Raw genomic sequence first — 19,196 nt, 5'->3', positions numbered from 1 at the left:
ACCTGGATAAAAATGTGGAATAATTCTTCTAAGCAGCTCTTAACTTGTGTGGTTTGGGATGGCACACATGAGTGTCTCCCTCAGTGCCAGACCTCCTGTGTGAAATTCACCTCAGAGAGGAATCTTCATAAGGTGGCCGCTTCCTGCCGAAGCATGTTATAGCCCTGTGAAGCTTTGTAGTTGGCAAGTTCAGCCTGAATCCATTTTTTTCTATCATGTATAAATTGCCAAGAGGGATGATTAAGAGAGAGAGAGAGAGAGAGAGCACAATCGCAAAAGAGGGAGTGGCGTCGGAGTTCAGGTGAGCCGAAACATTCTTGCTGCTCCGCAGTGTCACCAGCAACACCCGTTCTTTTTACTCTGCCTCTTTCAACCTTTTTTCTTTTCTTTCCGCCATTTCCGTGAGTGGACTTTCTGCACAGAGAGGTGAGTGTTGAATATGTACACAGTTTTTTTTTTAAATTGCCTCTATCTAGGAAGTGCCTTGAATTCTTTGGAACTGAAGCAAGAAGAGAAGGAAGAAGGTGGGGTGAAAATTGTAGAAGTTGAACTAGCATAGGAGAAACTTGAGCACGTGTAAGATGTGAGTCTCATTTTCAGCCTGAGCTTAGATCTTTCAGTCCCGGGCAGATAAAAAAGTTTTATTAGGTTACTGCAGTTTCCTTGTCTAGTTGCAAGAACATTTGTGACTGTTCCTGCTGCGAAAAGATAAAGACCCAGAACCGTATCGTTCATTTGTTTCCTGATGACAGAGAAATTTCTAAACAAATTATTTTTAAAAAAGTCAGGCCTTCTGTTGTCACACAAGAATGATAAGCTTCCTTACCCAGACAACTGTATTGTAGTTTTAATGCACATTTTGTGCACGGTGTGTGTTTCATGATCGGAGATTGCTAGAAGAGACTCTGTTCCGGGCAGAATTTTCCACATGGGTGTGGATCACCCACTCAGCTTTCTTTATGCAGTTAATCAAATGACTAATGCTTGCTCCAGCTAAGAAAATGCTAGAACCAACCTTCGCTTTCAGCCTGGCTGGGTTTACTGCCTTCCGATGTGACTCTATAAATAGGACGCTGCGAATAAATAGCCCATGTGATGATCTCACATTGTTCAACCAAATAGATGTAATATAAAGCTTGAGAGGGTGAGCATAGGAAGCTGACAATTGGTCCATCTAGGTCAGTATGGTCTACACTGACTGGTAAAGACACCCCAGGATTTCGGAGAGGGCTTTCTTCCGGCCCTACCTGGAGATGTTTTGAATGCAAAGCAGCCACTCTGTTGCTGAGCTGTGGTCCTCGCCCCCCCTTGAGGTAGAGGGCAGAGGAGAGGAGGATTCCTGGGCGTGCACCAACAGGGCATCTCCCATATGCCTAGAGTTCCCTTCCCTCTTACCTTTGCTCTTTCCCAAAGAGCTGCTATCACGGGGAGAGGTAGCTGGTGGGAGTCTGAGGCTGAGTGGGACCCATGGATTTCTGGTTGTGTGAGTGTATTGGGGGGGGGATGGTTGAAGGAGCTGGGTATCTTAGCCTGGAAAAGAGGAGATGTGAAAGCCATCTTCAGATTTCTCAAGGGCTGCCGCATGGAAGAGGGAACAAGCTTGTTTTCTCCTGCTCTGGAGGATAGGATTCGAAGCAATGGCTTCAAGTTACAAGAAAGGAGATTCCAAATAAACAACAGGAAGAACCTTTCTGACAGTCAGAGCTGTTTGACAGTGGAACGGTCTCCCTCCCTTGGGAGGTTGTGGACTCTCCTTCCTTGGAGGTTTTTAAGCAGAGGTTGAATTGCCATCTGTCATGGATGTCTTAGCTGAGGTTCCTGCATTGCAGGGGAACTGGACTCGACCATTCTCGGGGTGCCTTTCAACTCTAAGCTTCTATGATTCTGTGTCTCTGAATTTGAACTCCAGTCACAAGAGAGGGGGGAGAATAACTGCTTTCCTCTTCAACTTTTATTCTCCTTTACTCTTAAAAATGTATCCCCACCCCATACAGAACTCAAAACTAATCTTCCACAGGAACTGCATAGCTGGGCTGCTGCTATGTATAGCTAAAAGCTGGCAGCAGAGCAGCCTTTTGCCAGTGTGCTGCTTTGGAATGCATCTCCCATAAGCTTGATGGGAGTCATCATCTAACAGCATCTAAAAGCCACCGTGTTGGTAAAGGTTGTGATGCAGACATAGACATCCACCCACCCCCGGATTTGGGTCCTCTTTACATCATAAACTTATTTCTCAACCCAAGAGTCTGTCTGAAAACCTTCACAAAAGGTCTGCTAGATCTTCCACCTTGATATAGTTGGGTTAAGAGATGGAGTGAGTCACCAAGAGTGCTTGCACATGTTCTACCCCACCCTGTCACAGCACCCAACAAGTGGCAGCCAAAACTGTGCCTGTGTCCCTATGTGCTTCACCAGCAGTTTGTGGGTTTTCTGAAGGCAAAATTATCCTATTCTCCTTGTTTTCAAGGAGCTCCAGAAACTGTTCAGTTCAGTTCAGTTACAGTTGATAGAACTATGAACATTTAGGACTCTGATGCCAAGGCATGGGCTTGATGTAGCAGCTTTGTTAAAACGTATCTGGATCTAGCCTTTTTCTGGATGGGAGACCACTAGAGAACCTCATGTATGCTGCTCTGAGCTTTGTTCATGGATGAAAAGCAGGGTATAAGTTCAGGAGCACTGCCAGAACATAAGAACAGCCATGTTGGATCAGACCAAAGAACCACCTAGTCTAGCACCATTGTCATCACAGTGGCCACCAGATGCCTATGAGAAGCCCACAAATAGGCCCAAGATGTCAGGGACTGGGCAGAGGAGGAATGGTGGAGACCGCCTCCCCATCCTGTCCCTTCCAGGGAGGAGGAAGAGGAAGACAGTACAGATTTACAACAGGAGTTTGCAGGAGGTCATAGCTCAGAGGTAGATGAGGGGAAAAGATGGGAAATTATGGGAGAGGAGAAGGCAAAGCTGGAGCAGCAGCTGGCTGATATGTTGTCATTAGACAGCACTCCAGACCCACCATCTCCCAGAACCCAGCAAGCCTTAAAAGTAGGAGAGCAAAGAGCTTGAAGGCAGAGGGCACTTAGCAGCACCCGTAGAGGAGGTGATGAGGATGACGAATGAGGAAGTGAGAGAGATGGGGGGTGGAGAGTCACTCAAGACAACGCCATTATCCAAGAGGCTGGGTTCTATAGCCTCTCTCTGTAAAGTTTGAAATAAAAAAGGACTGCAAGAAACTTTTCCTTGTCTTTATACTTTCCTGGGCAACCAGCCGGGAGCCACTGTCAGCTTCCTGAGATGAGTAAAACACGACTCTCCACACCTGCAATTCCCAGTAACTACTATTTAAAGGCCTCCAAAAGCAAGGGGAGAACTTTTTCTTCTCTTCTTTGGCATCACTCATAGTTGAGTAAGATTGTCTTCCATGAACACAGTCTTAATAGTAGGTCTGTAAGTGACTGTGGAGGACAATTCTGGATCAACACGTCCTTCCACAGTGGGGATATTGGTTTCCAGATAAGAGTTGATCGTGGTGAGGGTTTGCCAAATGTGCCTTCCTCTTAGCATGTTTCTCCCTTTCATCCTGAGTTCGACCGTCTTCAAAGTCCATGATATCTGTGGTAAAAGCTGTTCTCCAGTTGGAGCACTTGCAGTGTTTCCCAGTTGTCAGTGTTTATACTACTTTTTAAAGATTTGCCTTGAGAGACTCTTTAAACCTCTTTTGTTGACCACCAGCATTATGCTTTCCATTTTTAAGTTCTGAATAGAGTAGTTGCTTTGGAAGATGATAATCAGGCATCTGAACAACATAACCAGTCCAACAAAGTTGATGTTGAAGAATCAATTATTTGACGCTGGTGATCATTGCTTCTTCCAGTACACTGACATTAGTTTGCCTGTCTTCCCAAGTGATATGTAATCCCCCCCTCCGGAGACACCATTGATGGAATTTTTTGAGTTGGAGATGGCATTTATAAGTGGTCCACGTTCACAAGCATACAGTAAGGTTGATACTACAATAGCTTTGTAAACAAGCATTTTGGTTTCCCTGTAAATGTTCCAGTCCTCAAACACTCTGCACTTCAATTGGGAGAAAGCTGCATTCACAGAGCTCAGTCGATGCTGAATTTTGGCATCAATGTCAGCCCTTGTGGAGACATAACTGCCCAGGTAGGAGAAGTGATCGACACTTTCCAACATTACACCATTGAGTTGGATTGGTGGTACTGCAGAGTGGTTGTTTTGTACTTTTTGGTACAGCACTTTGGTTTTTTGGATGTTGAGTGATAGACCAAGCTTTCTGTAAGCTTCTGCAAATATATTTAGGATGGTTTGGAGGTCATCTTCCGAGTGTGCACACACTACATTGTCATCAGCATACTGAACCTCTATGATGGAAGTTATGGTAATCTTACTCTTTGCTTTCAAAGACTGCTGCCTTCTCCAGAGTTTTTTGAGGTCTAAGACTTGTGTCCAGTATTAAGTCACTATATGAGTATAATGAATGCATTTAAATGCAAGGTGTTCATATTTCCTCATGGCCTGTGCTGGCAAGATCACATGAGAAGCCCTGGACCGCACAGGAGAAGGCTGTGGTGTGACTCCTTTCCAAGCCGGTGTAAACCTTTTAAAAAATTTGGTTGATGCTGGCATGGGAAGGGGGGCGGGGAAAGCCACAGGGTTCCTGCATACGGTCCAGGGCTTTTAACATTGCCTTGGTAAGAACAAAGGAAGGTGCTGAGGCAAATCTACAGCCAAGAGTCCTGGGAGCGTTAGGTGGAGGGTGTTGTACAATTTGTGACCCATCAAGGCAAGACCAGCCCACCAGCCGTATGAAGGACTTAATAAACCTTTTGCTTTGGTTACTGCCTTCCTGGGGTTGCAAAAAGAGACAGGTTGCCATAGCACCAGGCAATCCACAGTGTGTACCTTGTAGGCTGTGCTCAGCTTTCTGACTTGCAAATGGCGGAGGCCTGCCTCACATCTGTGTTTGATATGAAAGCTGCAAGTCATTGGTTCTCTGTCTCTGTCTCTGCAACTGTTACAGGAAATGGTATTAAGTAGACGGTGTTTACTTTGGAGTGTTAAGGAAATTCTGTCTCTGTCCCTTTGTGGCTGCTGTGACATTAAGGTTATAGCATTTTCCAGATATAAATCCCTGCCCCCCCATTTGTTTTGATTGTCAAATAATTTTAAATCCAAACATTTCCCAGAAAATGGATTGGAATCCTTCTGTCACCCTCAGTGTGGTTTAGTGGTCGGAGTGTCAGACTAGCTACTCCCCACTCAGCCATCAACCCAACTGGATCTGGCTACTGGGTGAGTTATTTACCTCACCCAACTGCCTTGGGCCTTTCTGACCAGTGGACACAGTTGCCCATCTATCAATAACCTGAAGACACCATGTTGTCAAGTGAAGGATTTTCCTTTGCCTATGTTAGGGGTGCCCAAACTTTTTACAAAGAGGGCCACATTTGATGAAGTGAACATGTGTGAGGGCCGACTTTTGTTTACAATTTTACCCCAAAGTTGATGAGCTTTTTAAAGGATTTGACCCCAATAAATAAACTGCCACAGGGGCCGGATTAGGCCCCCAAAACAGACTTTGGACATGCCTGGCCTATGTAGTTTGAAAACAAACCACATGGACAAAAACTGAGAGGTTTTCTCAGGGTGCAACCCGTTGACAGTTAAGCTTGATATTATCAAGGACTACAACTCCCAATATCCCTGACCATTGTCCATGCTGATTGGAGATGATGGAAATCGGAGCTTAATAACATCAGGAATGCCACAGGTTCCCCGCCCTTGCCGCAATATGACCTAATGGCATATTGAGATGTGATGCAACAGATATATGCCACATTTATCTTGCCACATATTACAGTCAAACTGACCACATACTACACACAAGTGGAGGATGACTTGTTGCTTCCTAACATGTGGAAAACTCTTAAGCTGACTTTAAAAAGTTGAGGACAGATAGCTCCCTATCCTACTACCCGTGTTTTGTTCACCCAGGTATTTGTATAAATATGCACATTTCCTTATTTCATTAATCTTTTTAACAATGCACATTAACAACCCACGACGTCTTTAGAGTCATCAGCAGTGCTTAAACATGAACAATCCGGATTTCTTAAGAAAGCTCCAAACAGAAAGTTTAATAAGGGTAATGTCTCACCTAGACATTTCAATCATATGTGGGTGGGTCCCAAGCTAACTGTACTTCAAGGATACCGCTATGCCATGGGCAATTGGTTACATGCTGACTTAACATTTCTTCTCCATAGGGAAGAAAGAATGTGGTATGAGCTTGTACAGCAGCAGTTTCCTCAACTCATGTTTCAGTTTTTCCTTGACTCCACCCCGCCTGAGATTTCCCAGCGCCTAAGAGCGGGTAGTGATTGTCAGATGTTGCTTCATTGTGAATCAATATTAAAATTGCGCTTCTAGGTCTACTGCAGAGCGTCACTGTTCCCACGGCACAAGTCCTAGCCCTCCTCACACGGCTGTTTGCTTCCCATGGGAAGGTTAAGGCTGGGCAAATTTGGTGTACCATTAGAACAAACTGGGCTTTTCTGAATGTAGTTTTCTCCAGCTCTTTTCCTTCTGCTGTTGATCACTCTCTGTTGGCTCCTGACACACTTCTTTGTCTGGTTGGAAGACTGTATGGCTGATTCAGAAGTACAAGTTGTTCCACCGGTGAGGCCTGTAACTCAGTGGTGCTCGCAGGAGAAGTCACTTAAGAATATTCCCCTGCATAAAGCAGGCACTATGTCAAAATTTACCACATCAGAGCAAATGCTTTCAGACCGACATAGAGATGGGTGAATCTGTCAACTTTGGTTTCTCTTAGCTTCTCATTTTTCCAATCTTCTGTTGAGTCCTCCACATTTCTACATCAGTTTGTAAAAACAACCACAACCACCCATGTTATTATGAAGAGTCATCTGCATTTGAGTGTATTTTTTTCCTAATATAAATGTTTATATGCAATTAGCCTAATAACACAAGCAATTTTCCATAATACAGTGCCTTTTTGTATGTGATTTTCCACTAATATTTGCATTTTGATGGACACTTTACCTCATGATATTCATTTCTGTAGACATTATTTGGCTGCAGACTGACACAGCAAAATTTTGAGACGTGCAGATTCTGAAGGATGGCTGCATTTCGGTTCTTGTTTTGGAAATTCCAATTTTGGTCCAGCTTCAAATGAGTACTGAACAGAGGCCCCAACTTGTGAGCGAGATTGGGGGAAACGTTGTGTGTGTGGTGTCATGTGTGACATGATATCATGGCATTGGGAGGAGCTGGGGAGGGCAAAAGGGTTGGGCCCCAAGGAGTTGGCACTCCTGGAACTGTACAAAATTCCTTCTCCATTCCTAGCCCAGCCCTCTTTCTGTCATGGTAAGTTTCCACGTGTGTCATAATTTCCACAAGGGAATGCTTTCAAATCACCTTGTCCTAGATGGTGATATGGTAGAGTCACCACATGAGTAATGCACCACCTAAGAAAATAGACGCTAAGGATACCAAGGATGAGATGGTTAAAGAAGTTATGATAAAGTGGGCTGTTGATTTTGGCTATAATATTGAATACGATAAATGGACTAAACTATGGAACGAAGGGATGAAATTTACAGCATGCTCAACCTTGAGAGAGAATTTGGGGGAAATGATGTACCGGTGGTATATTACCCCGGTCAAATTGGACAAAATGTATAAATTGAACAATAAAGCCTGTTGGAAATGTAAATTAAAAGATGGGTACCTCTACCACATGTGGTGGGATTGCGAAAAGATGAAAAGGTTTTGGGACCTAATATATAATGAATTGAAAAAACTTTTCAAGTACACATTTCCGAAAAAAACCGGAAATCTTTTTATTAGGGATAATAGGGAAGGAAGTAAAAAAGGAAGACCATAAATTATTTCAATATGCTACTGCAGCAGCCAGAATACTTGTGGCCCAAAAATGGAAATTACAGGAGACCCCAACGATAATAGAATGGCAGGCCAAATTTTTTGAGTACACAGAATTAGCTAAAATGACATATAGAATTCGAGACCAAAAAGGTACAAAGTTCGAAGAAGAGTGGGGTAAATTTGTGGTATATATAAGAAATAACTGTAGAAGTTTAACAACTACGGCACAGTTAACATAAATCCTGCGATGTGTATAGAAGGTCAATAAGAATCTACAAGAGAAGATATGTTTTAAGAAAACCGACGCAGGGAAGGAAGGAAGTCGTGGCGTGAAGATACGCAATGTAAATAAGATGACACAAAATGTTGATTGTAAAAGATTGTTTTATTTGTTGTTTGTTGAAAATTTAATAAAAAAGCATTACAAAAAAGAAAAAAAGAAAATAGACGCTAAGGCCACAATCCAATGCTGAATGAAGTGTGTTTTGGCCTGTTGAAATCAATGAAGTTAAGCACCCTTAACTAGGAAGGCAAAACAGCAGTTCTTTATAGGCAGGATTGGTTGGTATGGTAAATGTGTCTTTTCTGTTTCAGAACCACAGCAATGGATGCCCTACAAGTTGCAAACACTGCATTTGCGGTTGACGTTTTGAAGAAACTGGCCGAAAAGGACAAAACTGCTAATATTATTTTCGCTCCCCTTTGCACTTCAACCTCACTGGCTCTTGCCTACAAAGCTGCCAAGGGCGACACAGCAACCCAAATGAAACAGGTAGGTTTTCGCTTCCAACTTGGATTTAGGATAACGCAGCACATACATTTAAAGAACATTCAAAGGACATTCCCTCCCCCAAGAATCATGGGAACTGTAGTTTTTCAAAGGGTAGCTCTGTGAGGACTAAACTAGAATTCCAGAATTCTCTCTCTGTGTGTAAAATGTTTTTATTTAAAAATGTACATTTCCCCTTAATAACATGAGACTACACCACACACACACACACACACACACACACACACACACACACACAAATGGCCTAAGGTTGCACTAGATATTTGCTTGTAAACATATTTGGGGTTAAGGAGGGAGTTTGGAGAACCTAAAAAGTTATCTTAAATATTACCTATGTTGTTGCTGCTGTTTATAGTATTTGTTTTCCTCCTCCTCTGTCGCTGTTGTGGCGGCGCCATTTCTTCCTGCTGTCCCAGGCAGAGCAAACCCAACCAATCAGGAATCATATACAATGAGATCATAATGCCCTGTAGCCAGGAGCAAAGCATTAACTTTGCTCTAAATGAGTGTTGGGGAGGGAGCCTCGCTGCAAAAGAGTTCATCACTATTCTCAATTCCCCTGCAGTTGTTTGCAAAATACAGCTGGTACTTGTAAGTTTCCTCCTAACTGGCAAATAGCAGCTGGGGCGGTGTGATTTTCATCAGGAAAATGCAGCACCAGCCTAAGATGTTTTGCCGCCTGAGGCAAAGGGCAACATGATGCCTCCCCCATTCCACCTGCAGAAGTCAGTGAGACGGATAGTGCTGCCAATGGGACAGTATCATCCCACATACCTGATGTGGGCTAGCTTAGAGAGCGCAGGGCAGGCTGTGTGATACACACACAAGTTCCTCAGTATCTCTTACCCAAGGCAGCTGCCTCACTCTGCCTAATGATAGGGCAAGCGCTGGGAACATAGGTGCCAACTTGAACAAAATATTTTTTTGGGGGGCCTCCCCGATTGCTGGCTCCTCTCCTACCTCTACACTTCTCCACACCTTCCTCTGCCACGGGCAACTGAGAGCCAGTCTGTTGCTATGGCAATGATCCAGGAATTGTCACGGCAACACAGTCTCCCCTTCCCTCCACCAACCCACCTCTTGCCCCCGCCTGAGTGTAAGAAGTTTCTATGCACACTGCATTATGTGTTACAGGATATTTGGCACAATTGTGTTGACAGATCAGTACTTTCAGAGATGCATAATGGAAGCAATGTTAAAATCTAAACTAATTTCTTAACAGGGCCTACATTTAGAAGATGTCAAAGATGTTCCTTTCGGATTCCAAACAATAACAACGGATGCTGCCAAACTTAGTTCTTTTTATCCTCTGAAAATGGTCAAGCGACTCTTTGTAGAAAAATCCCTTAACCCCACTATGGTAAGCTGCTCAGAAATTCTAGCTGTTTCTGTTTGGGTCAACTGGTTGACTATGGTGGTTTAAATCTCACTGTAAACAGTGTTTCTACATGGCGGCATTGTAATAATAATAATAATAATAATAATAATACCTGCACTTTATTCAAACATGTTCTGTACTTTTTTTCTTTGTAAAACCTCCTTTGAAATTACAATAATTTTCTCTTTTTATAGTTTTATTGCACGAGTTGCATTGTATTTTGTTTACAGATTTTCTTTTTTTAAAAAATAAATATTTTTATTGATTTTTCAATATCATTCCAATAACAGCCTCATTATAACAATGCCAATTTTATCCAATTAATACAATTATTAAAACCAATTATTTATATACCAAATTATACAATTTAGTTGAAGTGGCTTCCTCACGTGTTAGATTTCATGGCTTACTCTTTGGTTTTTTATTTTATTTTATTTTCTGTGTTCCAAAATCTTAATAATTTCAATTACATTCCCTTCAAAATCATAATCCCATAAACAACAGCTATAGTACCATTACAATTGATGTTTAAATCACACATATTTTTTGTTAAGGGGTTTCGCCTTAAGTTGTGCGTGCTTATATTGTACACTGGATTAAAATGCATAATGGGTGGAATTCAACTTTGTGCTATTATGGTCTTTCCCTCAGCACAGGCATTACAGCTTGCCACATGGAGCAAGCCCCCACTCTCATCAGTGATTGAAAAAAGTTTCACTTCCAGCAGAAGAAAAATGGTTATACAAAACCCACTTTCTTGAAATGGTGTCAGTGCCACTGGGCACATCTGTTAGGAAGTTTGGTTCAGCATTATGCATTAGAACTTAACTTGGCTCCTCGTGCCTTTCAGGAGTTTGTAAGTTCTGTGAAAAGACCCTTCCCATCGGAATTGGAACTAGTGGACTTTAAAGAGAAAACAGAAGACACCAGACTGCAAATCAACAAATCTGTTTCTGATCTCACTGATGGTAAGCGTATCTTAACAGAGTGCTCTGTTCAAAATCCTTAAACACAGAAGTGAACTCCAATGAACAAACTCCTTGAATCAGGAGTGCCCCTCAGAGTGGAGCTCACCATATGTCAAATATTAAAATGGCACTTTCCACTTTGCCAGGGACCTTCAGAGAAACTTCTCATACCCTCCAACCTTTCTCCAACAAAAATAGGGACGTCCTGTCCCATAATGATAATAATATTTTTTTTATTTAAGCCCCACCCGTCTGACAAGGTTGCCCCAGCCACTCTGGGTGGCTTCCAACACATATAAAAACATAATAAAACATTAAACATTAAAACACTTACCGGTAACTATCCAGGACTGCCTTCAGATATCTTCTAAAGGTTGTAAAGTTACTTATCTGCTCGGCTTGGGGGGGTCACATACCATACCCTCCAACACTTCTCCAATGAAAATAGGGATGTTCTAAGGAAAAGTGGGACATTCCGGGGTCAAATCAGAATTTGGGGTGGCTTCTGTAAATCCAGGACTGTACTTTGGAAATAGGGACACTTGGAGGGTCTGACTTCTTTCCCAGCCTGCTTTGCTCCATATTTTATTAAGCCCCAGCAATGGCTCTTTCATTCCTCCATCAACGCACTTCCACCCCTGAACTCCTTTTCTCCACAGCATTCAGAAACCCTTGGCAGATTGGAGCTCCTCACACAATTGCACCTCACACCTGTCCCTCTCATGAGGATCTTCTTCCTGTCCTTTCCTCTCCATAATATATGAGGGCCAGGTTTGTCCTTTTGCCCTCTTTGATCATTTTAAGCAGCAAAAGCACCCAAAATCTGGCAGGACTGCAAAGAGGAAAAGCTCTCCTCCTGGGGCGCTGTGATAAAATTGCAGTTTAAAGTCCCCTAATACAGTAATCAGGGACGCGGGTGGCGCTGTGGGTTAAACCACAGAGCCTAGGACTTGACAATCAGAAGGTTGGTGGTTCGAATCCCCACGACGGGGTGAGCTCCCGTTGCTCGGTCCCTGCTCCTGCCAACCTATCAGCTCGAAAGCATGTCAAAGTGCAAGTAGATAAATAGGTACCACTCCAGCGGGAAGGTAAACGGCGTTTCTGTGCGCTGCTCTGGTTCGCTACAAGCGGCTTAGTCATGCTGGCCACATGACCTGGAAACTGTACGCCAGCTCCCTCGGCCAATAAAACGAGATGAGCGCTGCAACCCCAGAGTCGGCCACGACTGGACCTAATGGTCAGGGGTCCCTTTACCTTTACCTAATACAGTAATAGGTCTGGTTGATGGAAGGCCATTGGGTACATCCCAGATGCATGTAAGGAAATTCTGTGAATGCAGAGGCCAAGGATACTATATTGCATTGAAATGTTTTAACTTTTTTTTTAAAAAAGCCAGCAAATCCAATCCTGACTCCATTAGAGTTGAAGTAAAATCCCCCAGTAGTTTCAGTGAAGTTGTGTGAGCTGTTAGTACATGTGGCCATCAATTCATTTAACTCCCAACTGATCTATAACACCTCATGCAGCTGATGAAGTGATCTCTGCTTCATGATGGTTTCTTAAGCCGTAATATATTTGTTAAATCCTTAAGGTGCCTTAAGGCTTTGTTGTTGTTGCTGCAACAGACACAGGGCTCATCCAGATGACTATTCATTAAGCATTTGTCCTGATTTGCTTGCACAAAGCTTACATGGAGGTTAGATATCTGTTCTTTATTCTGATTTGTTTGCAGGGCAGTTATATGACAATGAGCCTAAATTCTGCATTCAGCTTGTCTTCCCTTCTATCACTTCTTTATCCTGTACTTTTCAATGCATTTTCACCTTCCAAACCATAAAAAAATTCTGATTATTTTAAAAAGTGAATTTGTTGCACTCTGGCAACAAAATGCTCTAATCTACTAATTGCGCAAACCTAAATTTACAATATGCACTTGGATCTCTCTTGTAATATAGTTGACACCCTAACTTAGCTATACCTCAGGATTTTTAAAAAAAGAAATCGAATGAACACTTGGGGCTTGTTAATTTGGAGAAAATGTGAGTATTGGGAGGCATGACACACCTGAATAAAAATATGCATTTTGTGGAGAATGTGGATAGAAAGAAGTTGTTCTCCCTTTTACACAATACTAAAACTCAGGTCACCCAATGAAGCCGATCACTGGAAGGTTCCGGACAGACAAAAGGAAGCACACCTTCCTTTTTACTCCAAAAGAAAACAGATGTTTGATATTAGGTGTGCTTTCGCCATACCTTGTACTGGCAGAGAGTAATTATGCTGTCGACAGGCAACCCTAAGGCTGTTCATTTGAAGCCTTAACCACTGCATGATATTTTTGTATTGAGTGCCCCCATGTGGCAAGAACATAGAAATGACACTCAAACATCCTTTTTGTGGAGGTAAATGAGGTACCTCACCCCTGAGGCCATGTGTGTGCTTGTTTGCAAGCAAACATTGCAGACTAAACTAAATGTGATTTCATTCATCCAATTAGCGATTCCATGAATGGGCTCTTAATTATAAGTGTCAATAGCAGGTGTCCTGTTAGGGCAAAAGTATGAGTGCATGCATATTTTTTCCTAAAAAGGCAATTAACAGTCTGGAAACAGGCTAATTCTCCTTCCCCTAGCACTGCAGTCCTGATCAAGTTTGCGCTCTCTCTCTCTCTCTCTCTCTCTCTCTCTCTCCAACTCTCTCTCTCTCTCTCTCTCTCTCTCTCTCTCTCACACACACACACACTTCTTTTTTTAAAAAGAGATGGAAGATCTGATTGTGGATCTACCTTCCATAGGCAACATTTTCTGCAAGCAGTCAATTTGCCTGTTTTATGACATGAAGTTGACACGTTAAGAATCTAGGCCAGGGAAAGTCAAGATAGTGTCCTTCAGATGTTGTTGAACTACAACTCCCATCAGCCCCAGCTAGAATGGCCGATGGTCAAGGATGATGGGAGCTGAAGTCCAGCAACATCTGGAAGTCACCACGTTGGTTGTTCCTCATCAATTATTCTGGAAATTGTTGAACTGCAATTATCCTAAAGTGTTAACTTTGGCAGAATGTACCTGTGACCCTGTACCTGTGACATTTGGGGTGTGTGTGAATACTGTTCTAATGAAGTATTATTTCTAATGCATCTGCAGGTAAAATGGAGAATATTTTGATTGAGGGGACTGTCAATGACCAGACAAAGATCCTCTTGATAAATGCTGCCTATTTTGTAACCAACTGGATGAAGAGATTTCCTGAGGCGCAAACTAAGGAGTGTCCTTTTAGGATAAACAAGGTATGGAAGAAAGCATTCCCCCCTTAAAATAATGATATATCATTTATCAGATAGAACCCGTATTCAAAACAGAAATTAATATTACACGAAAGTCCCTGACTTACTTCTGAGCTTTTAAAGCAGTCTTTGATTCTATCCACACCACCTAATTCAAGCAGTGCTCTATGGCAAAATGTTCCCTTAGGCACTGTTTCACAGACAGACCAGTATTAAGCATACGGGCAACATGATTAGAAGACATAGAGATATTTATAACGCAGTTAAAGCTGATTGACCATAAGATGACTACTTAGCATGTTGCAGTTGATGGTGTAGCAGAGAGATGTTTTGGGGTCATGCCAATTGAGCCGTAATTTATTTACATAGATACCATGACTAAGTAACCACTTTTCCATCATCCAGTTGGTTAATGATTCTCCACCACCTCTCCTCCCTTCCATTCTGATCCTGGATTCCTGGAAACATAGGAATTAACTTACTTGTTTGCATGACAATAACTGACCAGACATTGGGAAGAGCAGGCTGGCAAAATGAGCCATTCAGCAGTGGAACAGACTGTCTCAGAAGGGGTGGACTCTTCTTCATTAGAGGTTTTAAAACATAGGGCAGATGCCCCCCCCCTTAGAGATGCTGTACTAGTGGAGTGGCTACATTGTCCCTTCCAACTCTATGATTTGAAAGACAAGTTTTTTGTTCACAAAGCATCACATTGCTTAAAGCTCTGTCAGAAATCCCAGAAAGCCAGTGAGAGGTCTGTGTTCTTTAAAAGCATTTTCACAAACCTTGACTTAAGCTGTACAGTGGTACCTTGGTTTACAACCGTTTTGGATTACAACCATTTCAAACCCTGAAGTGTGTGTGAAGTGAGGCCCCTTTGGCGAAAGCGCGCCTTGGGTTACAACCTGTTTTGGTTTACAACCAGACCTCTGGAACAGATTATGGTTGTAAACCAAGGTATCACTGCAATCCTAAAGTGTTGGTGGTATAAATTATCGAGGTGGTTCTAACTGCCTCATTTTTTTTATCTTAAGGGACGATGACTTCCCCCCCTTCCCCCTCGCAGTTGGAAGAAGTGGGAGGGAAATGAGAACAAGGGTTTTAGACATATGAAAAGCATATCTAAATTTTATCTCAGTTGGGGGGCGGATCAGGATATCCTTTGGATCCCAGCTGCATCCTAGCACTCTGCCCTTTTGACCTTACTGACATTGGACTTCCTTCTTCAGCATCAGAAAGGATCACCTGATATATCCTATGGTCCCCAAGATGCTCTCCTGACCTGCCCCCAACCCAGAATACAATTTATATATTGAATTGAGCATTTCTCCCTCTCTCCCCTTGTTTCCAATGTGAGAAGGAAAGGGTTAAAAAATTAATGCCCCCCCCCCCCCGGGCTGGAAATGAATGAAATAATGCAGACAGTCCCTCCATCCTCAGTTGTGCCATGCTGGTGAGAAACTGGCAGGGCATTTGAAGGTGACCCGGAAACTACAACTAATCCAGAATGCGGCAGCTAGACTGGTGACTGGGGGTGGCTGCCGAGACCACATAACACCGGTCTTGAAAGGCCTACATTGGCTCCCATTACGTTTCCAAGCACAATTCAAAGTGTTGGTGCTGACCTGTAAAGCCCTAAATGGCCTCGGCCCAGTATACCTGAAGGAGCGTCTCCACCCTCATCGTTCAGCCTGGACACTGAGGTCCAGCACCAAGGGCATTCTGGCGGTTCCCTCACTGCGAGAAGCAAAGCTACAGGGAACCAGGCAGAGGGCCTACTCGGTACTGGCTCCCACCCTGTGGAACGCCCTCCCATCAGATGTCAAAGAGATAAACAACTACCCAACATTTAGAAGACACCTGAAGTTTTTAATGTGTGACATTTTAATGTATTTTTCATCTTTGTTGGAAGCCGCCCAGAGTGGCTGGGGAAACCCAGCCAGATGGGCGGGGTACAAATAATAAATAAATAAATAAATAAATAAATAAATAAATAAATAATAAAAAAACAACTATTATTACTGGGTGAGAGAGTTCGACAGCCTTCATAATTCCCACCACCTTACGACTGCCCCCTAGGCAACCATAGGATTGCACCATTAAAGGGTTGTTTCATATGCATTCACATAGTTGAGCAGTAATATATTTTATCTAGTGGTAAACCTTGCCTGGAAACTGTCTGAGAACTCATTCTCCAGGCACATTTCTAATGCAGGAAGGCGAATGTGAACATGCTCAACGGGGATCCCCATTGTGGGATCATCCACAATGAGCGTTCAAGCAAATTCGTTTTAATTTTTTGTTCATTCTTAACAGACGGAAACCAAGCCGGTGCAGATGATGAACCTGGAAGCTACGTTTTGCCTCGGTTACATAAACGATTTAAAAGTCAAGATTCTGGAGCTGCCCTGTCATAACAAGCACATGAGCATGCTTATCTTGCTGCCCAAAGACATTGAGGATGATACCACTGGACTCGAACAGGTAGGAAACCCATTTGAAAGCCCTCTTTGATAGCTCAAGTAAGACCTACACGTTGGTCACCCTCATCCTTAAATGCATCATAATGGTCCATTGAGAAGAGAGCAAATACATATGTCTCCATTGCCCTGGGTCAGGCTGCCCAGAGTCATCCAGAACTGTCAGGGGTCGGGGTATTGGGCAGGAAAGCTACAGGGGTCTGCTATACCAGTGTGTTGCCTGCAGGGAAGTCACTCATTCCTGACCATATGCTTCATCAGGGTTTTAAAAGCTCCAATTAAACATTAGCCATGCCCCCAAATTGACAACTTGAATAAAATATTTTGGGGAGGGCAGATTAGCCCTGCCCTGCATAATCGATCACATGATGCAGTGCACGCATACCATTTGAATGGCATTGCCCATCAACTTTGGGGGGCAGCCCCCTCAAATATTTTATTGGGGGGGTGAAGAAGAAGAAGAGTTTGGATTTGATATCCCGCTTTATCACTACCCAAAGGAGTCTCAAAGCGGCTAACATTTTCCTTTCCCTTCCTCCCCCACAACAAAAACTGTGAGGTGAGTGGGGCTGAGAGACTTCAAAGAAGTCTAACTAGCCCAAGGTCACCCAGCAGCTGCATGTGGAGGAGCAGAGACGCGAACCCGGTTCCCCAGATTATGAGTCTACAGCTCTTAACCACTACACCACACTGGCTCTCTAGGGAGTTGGCTCCTGTGGTGGGTGGTCCCTGGGTTGGCCCAGCACACGGGAAGTGGGGCCATGCACATCTCTGGTAATTAGTGTTATTCCTTTAGTGATGCTAAAATGTTGCACCAATGCAACAGGTGACAATTGCCATCTCAAAGCGTAACAGAGATTGTTCATAGGGACAGAAAGGTGTGTGGCCAGCATTGCTCAGACCTGCTTAAGTTGTGGCTTACCAAGCCAAATGAACCCCTTCTGAATATTGTGCCTTTCCAGGTGTTTGACAACCCCGCTCTTTTTGCAGCCCCAACCAGCCAGCCGTACCAGGTTTCCTGAACCTCCCATAAATGGCTGATGGGCTGCATCCAACTTTGGAAGCCACAAGTTGTACAAGTCTGCCATAGACTTTGATGGCCATCTGTCATGGATGCTTTAGCTGAGATTCCTGCATGAGATTCCTTTGGGTCCCTTACAACTCTTATGATTCTATGATTCTAACCATATCCTAATTGCTTGGGGGTTGTGCCGGGTGGACAGCATTGCAAGACAGATTTATGTTTGTACTCTTGCATAAGAAACTGCTGTAGCATCGTTGCACGTGGTTTCAGCTATGTAAGACATTAGACAGCTCTGTTGCAGTTTATTGTGGCAACTAATGGGCTGGCTGGCTAACAGAGCACTGTGACCACTGATACTCTAATTCATTTGCTGTCTTGTCTTATGTCTTTAGCTTGAGAAGGAACTCACCCCCGAGAAGCTAATACAATGGACAAATCCAAGTGTGATGGCAAACACGAAAGTCAACGTGTTTCTTCCCAAATTCAAAGTGGATGGGGAATATGATTTCAAGCCAATTTTAGAAAGTCTTGGCATGACCAACATGTTTGATGAGAGTGCGTCAGATTTCTCTGAAATGTCAGAGACCAAAGGGGTAGTTTTGTCTCAGGTCATCCACAAAGTCTCTCTGGAAGTCATTGAAGAAGGGGCAGAGTCTCTAGATGTACCAGGGTACCGGATCCTGCAACACAAAGATGAATTTAAGGCCGATCATCCATTTTTCTTCTTCTTCCGGCACACCAAAACTCGCAATATTGTTTTTGCTGGCAGATTCTGTTCTCCTTAAATGGAAAAAAGCAATTAACCAGAAGCCTGATTTATATATTTCTATCACAACAATTTTTTTGCAAACCTTTGAAAGCTGAGTATGAAGTATTGAAAAGGTAATCTAAGTGGTTTCATATTCTGAGTATTCTACATGAAGTTATTACTCAAAGCAGAATTGACAATATGCACTTTCCAGAGGCAGCAATTAACATAGCATGTAACTTTGTATTATGTCTCCAAAATAATGTGGCTCATTTCTTACTCATCTACAGTAATTAATTACTTTTCTGGAATTTTGGGCCTTGGGAAATACTTGTAGCATCTCCTCAGATGTAAAAAAACAACAACCTCTGGAAGTAAAATACCAGTATGTTACTGGAATCATTGACATCTTAAGTTTATATGGCCTTTGATTTGATGCTGTTTTCTGCCTGTGGGGAAAGAATTGTTCTAAAATTGAAATCCAGTTATTATTGTGGGATTGAACCAAATTCAAGTTGAATACAGTAAAAATGTAAGTTTTCATCTTTTGTTAACTCCCTTCCTGCTACCTGTGTTTGGTCATCAAGATT

At 42.9% G+C, this 19,196-nt stretch overlaps 1 protein-coding gene across 1 annotated transcript; it reads left to right on the top strand.

Moving 5' to 3' along the window:
• The first annotated feature begins 284 nt into the window (after positions 1-284).
• On the top strand, positions 285-18,763 carry SERPINB5 (serpin family B member 5). Its single transcript, XM_053397051.1, has 7 exons — positions 285-426; positions 8,530-8,707; positions 9,948-10,085; positions 10,954-11,071; positions 14,215-14,357; positions 16,671-16,838; positions 18,251-18,763. The coding sequence occupies exons 2-7, from the start codon at positions 8,540-8,542 to the stop codon at positions 18,641-18,643; spliced, it is 1,128 nt and encodes a 375-aa protein (XP_053253026.1). The 5' UTR covers positions 285-426; positions 8,530-8,539; the 3' UTR covers positions 18,644-18,763.
• Positions 18,764-19,196: the final 433 nt, after the last annotated feature.

The sequence above is a fragment of the Podarcis raffonei genome, chromosome 7 (genome assembly GCF_027172205.1).
Source record: "Podarcis raffonei isolate rPodRaf1 chromosome 7, rPodRaf1.pri, whole genome shotgun sequence".
NCBI classification, from domain to species: domain Eukaryota; kingdom Metazoa; phylum Chordata; class Lepidosauria; order Squamata; family Lacertidae; genus Podarcis; species Podarcis raffonei.
Note: the sequence above shows the minus strand (reverse complement) of the source record. Positions and strands in the feature narration are given on the sequence as shown.

Excerpts from the sequence above, each read along its gene's own strand:
- SERPINB5 (XM_053397051.1), top strand. The coding sequence starts at position 8,540 with ATGGATGCCCTACAAGTTGCAAACACTGCATTTGCGGTTGACGTTTTG. Across the intron at positions 10,086-10,953 it reads AATCCCTTAACCCCACTATG|GAGTTTGTAAGTTCTGTGAA; the intron begins GTAAGCTGCTCA and ends CGTGCCTTTCAG. Across the intron at positions 11,072-14,214 it reads TGTTTCTGATCTCACTGATG|GTAAAATGGAGAATATTTTG; the intron begins GTAAGCGTATCT and ends ATGCATCTGCAG.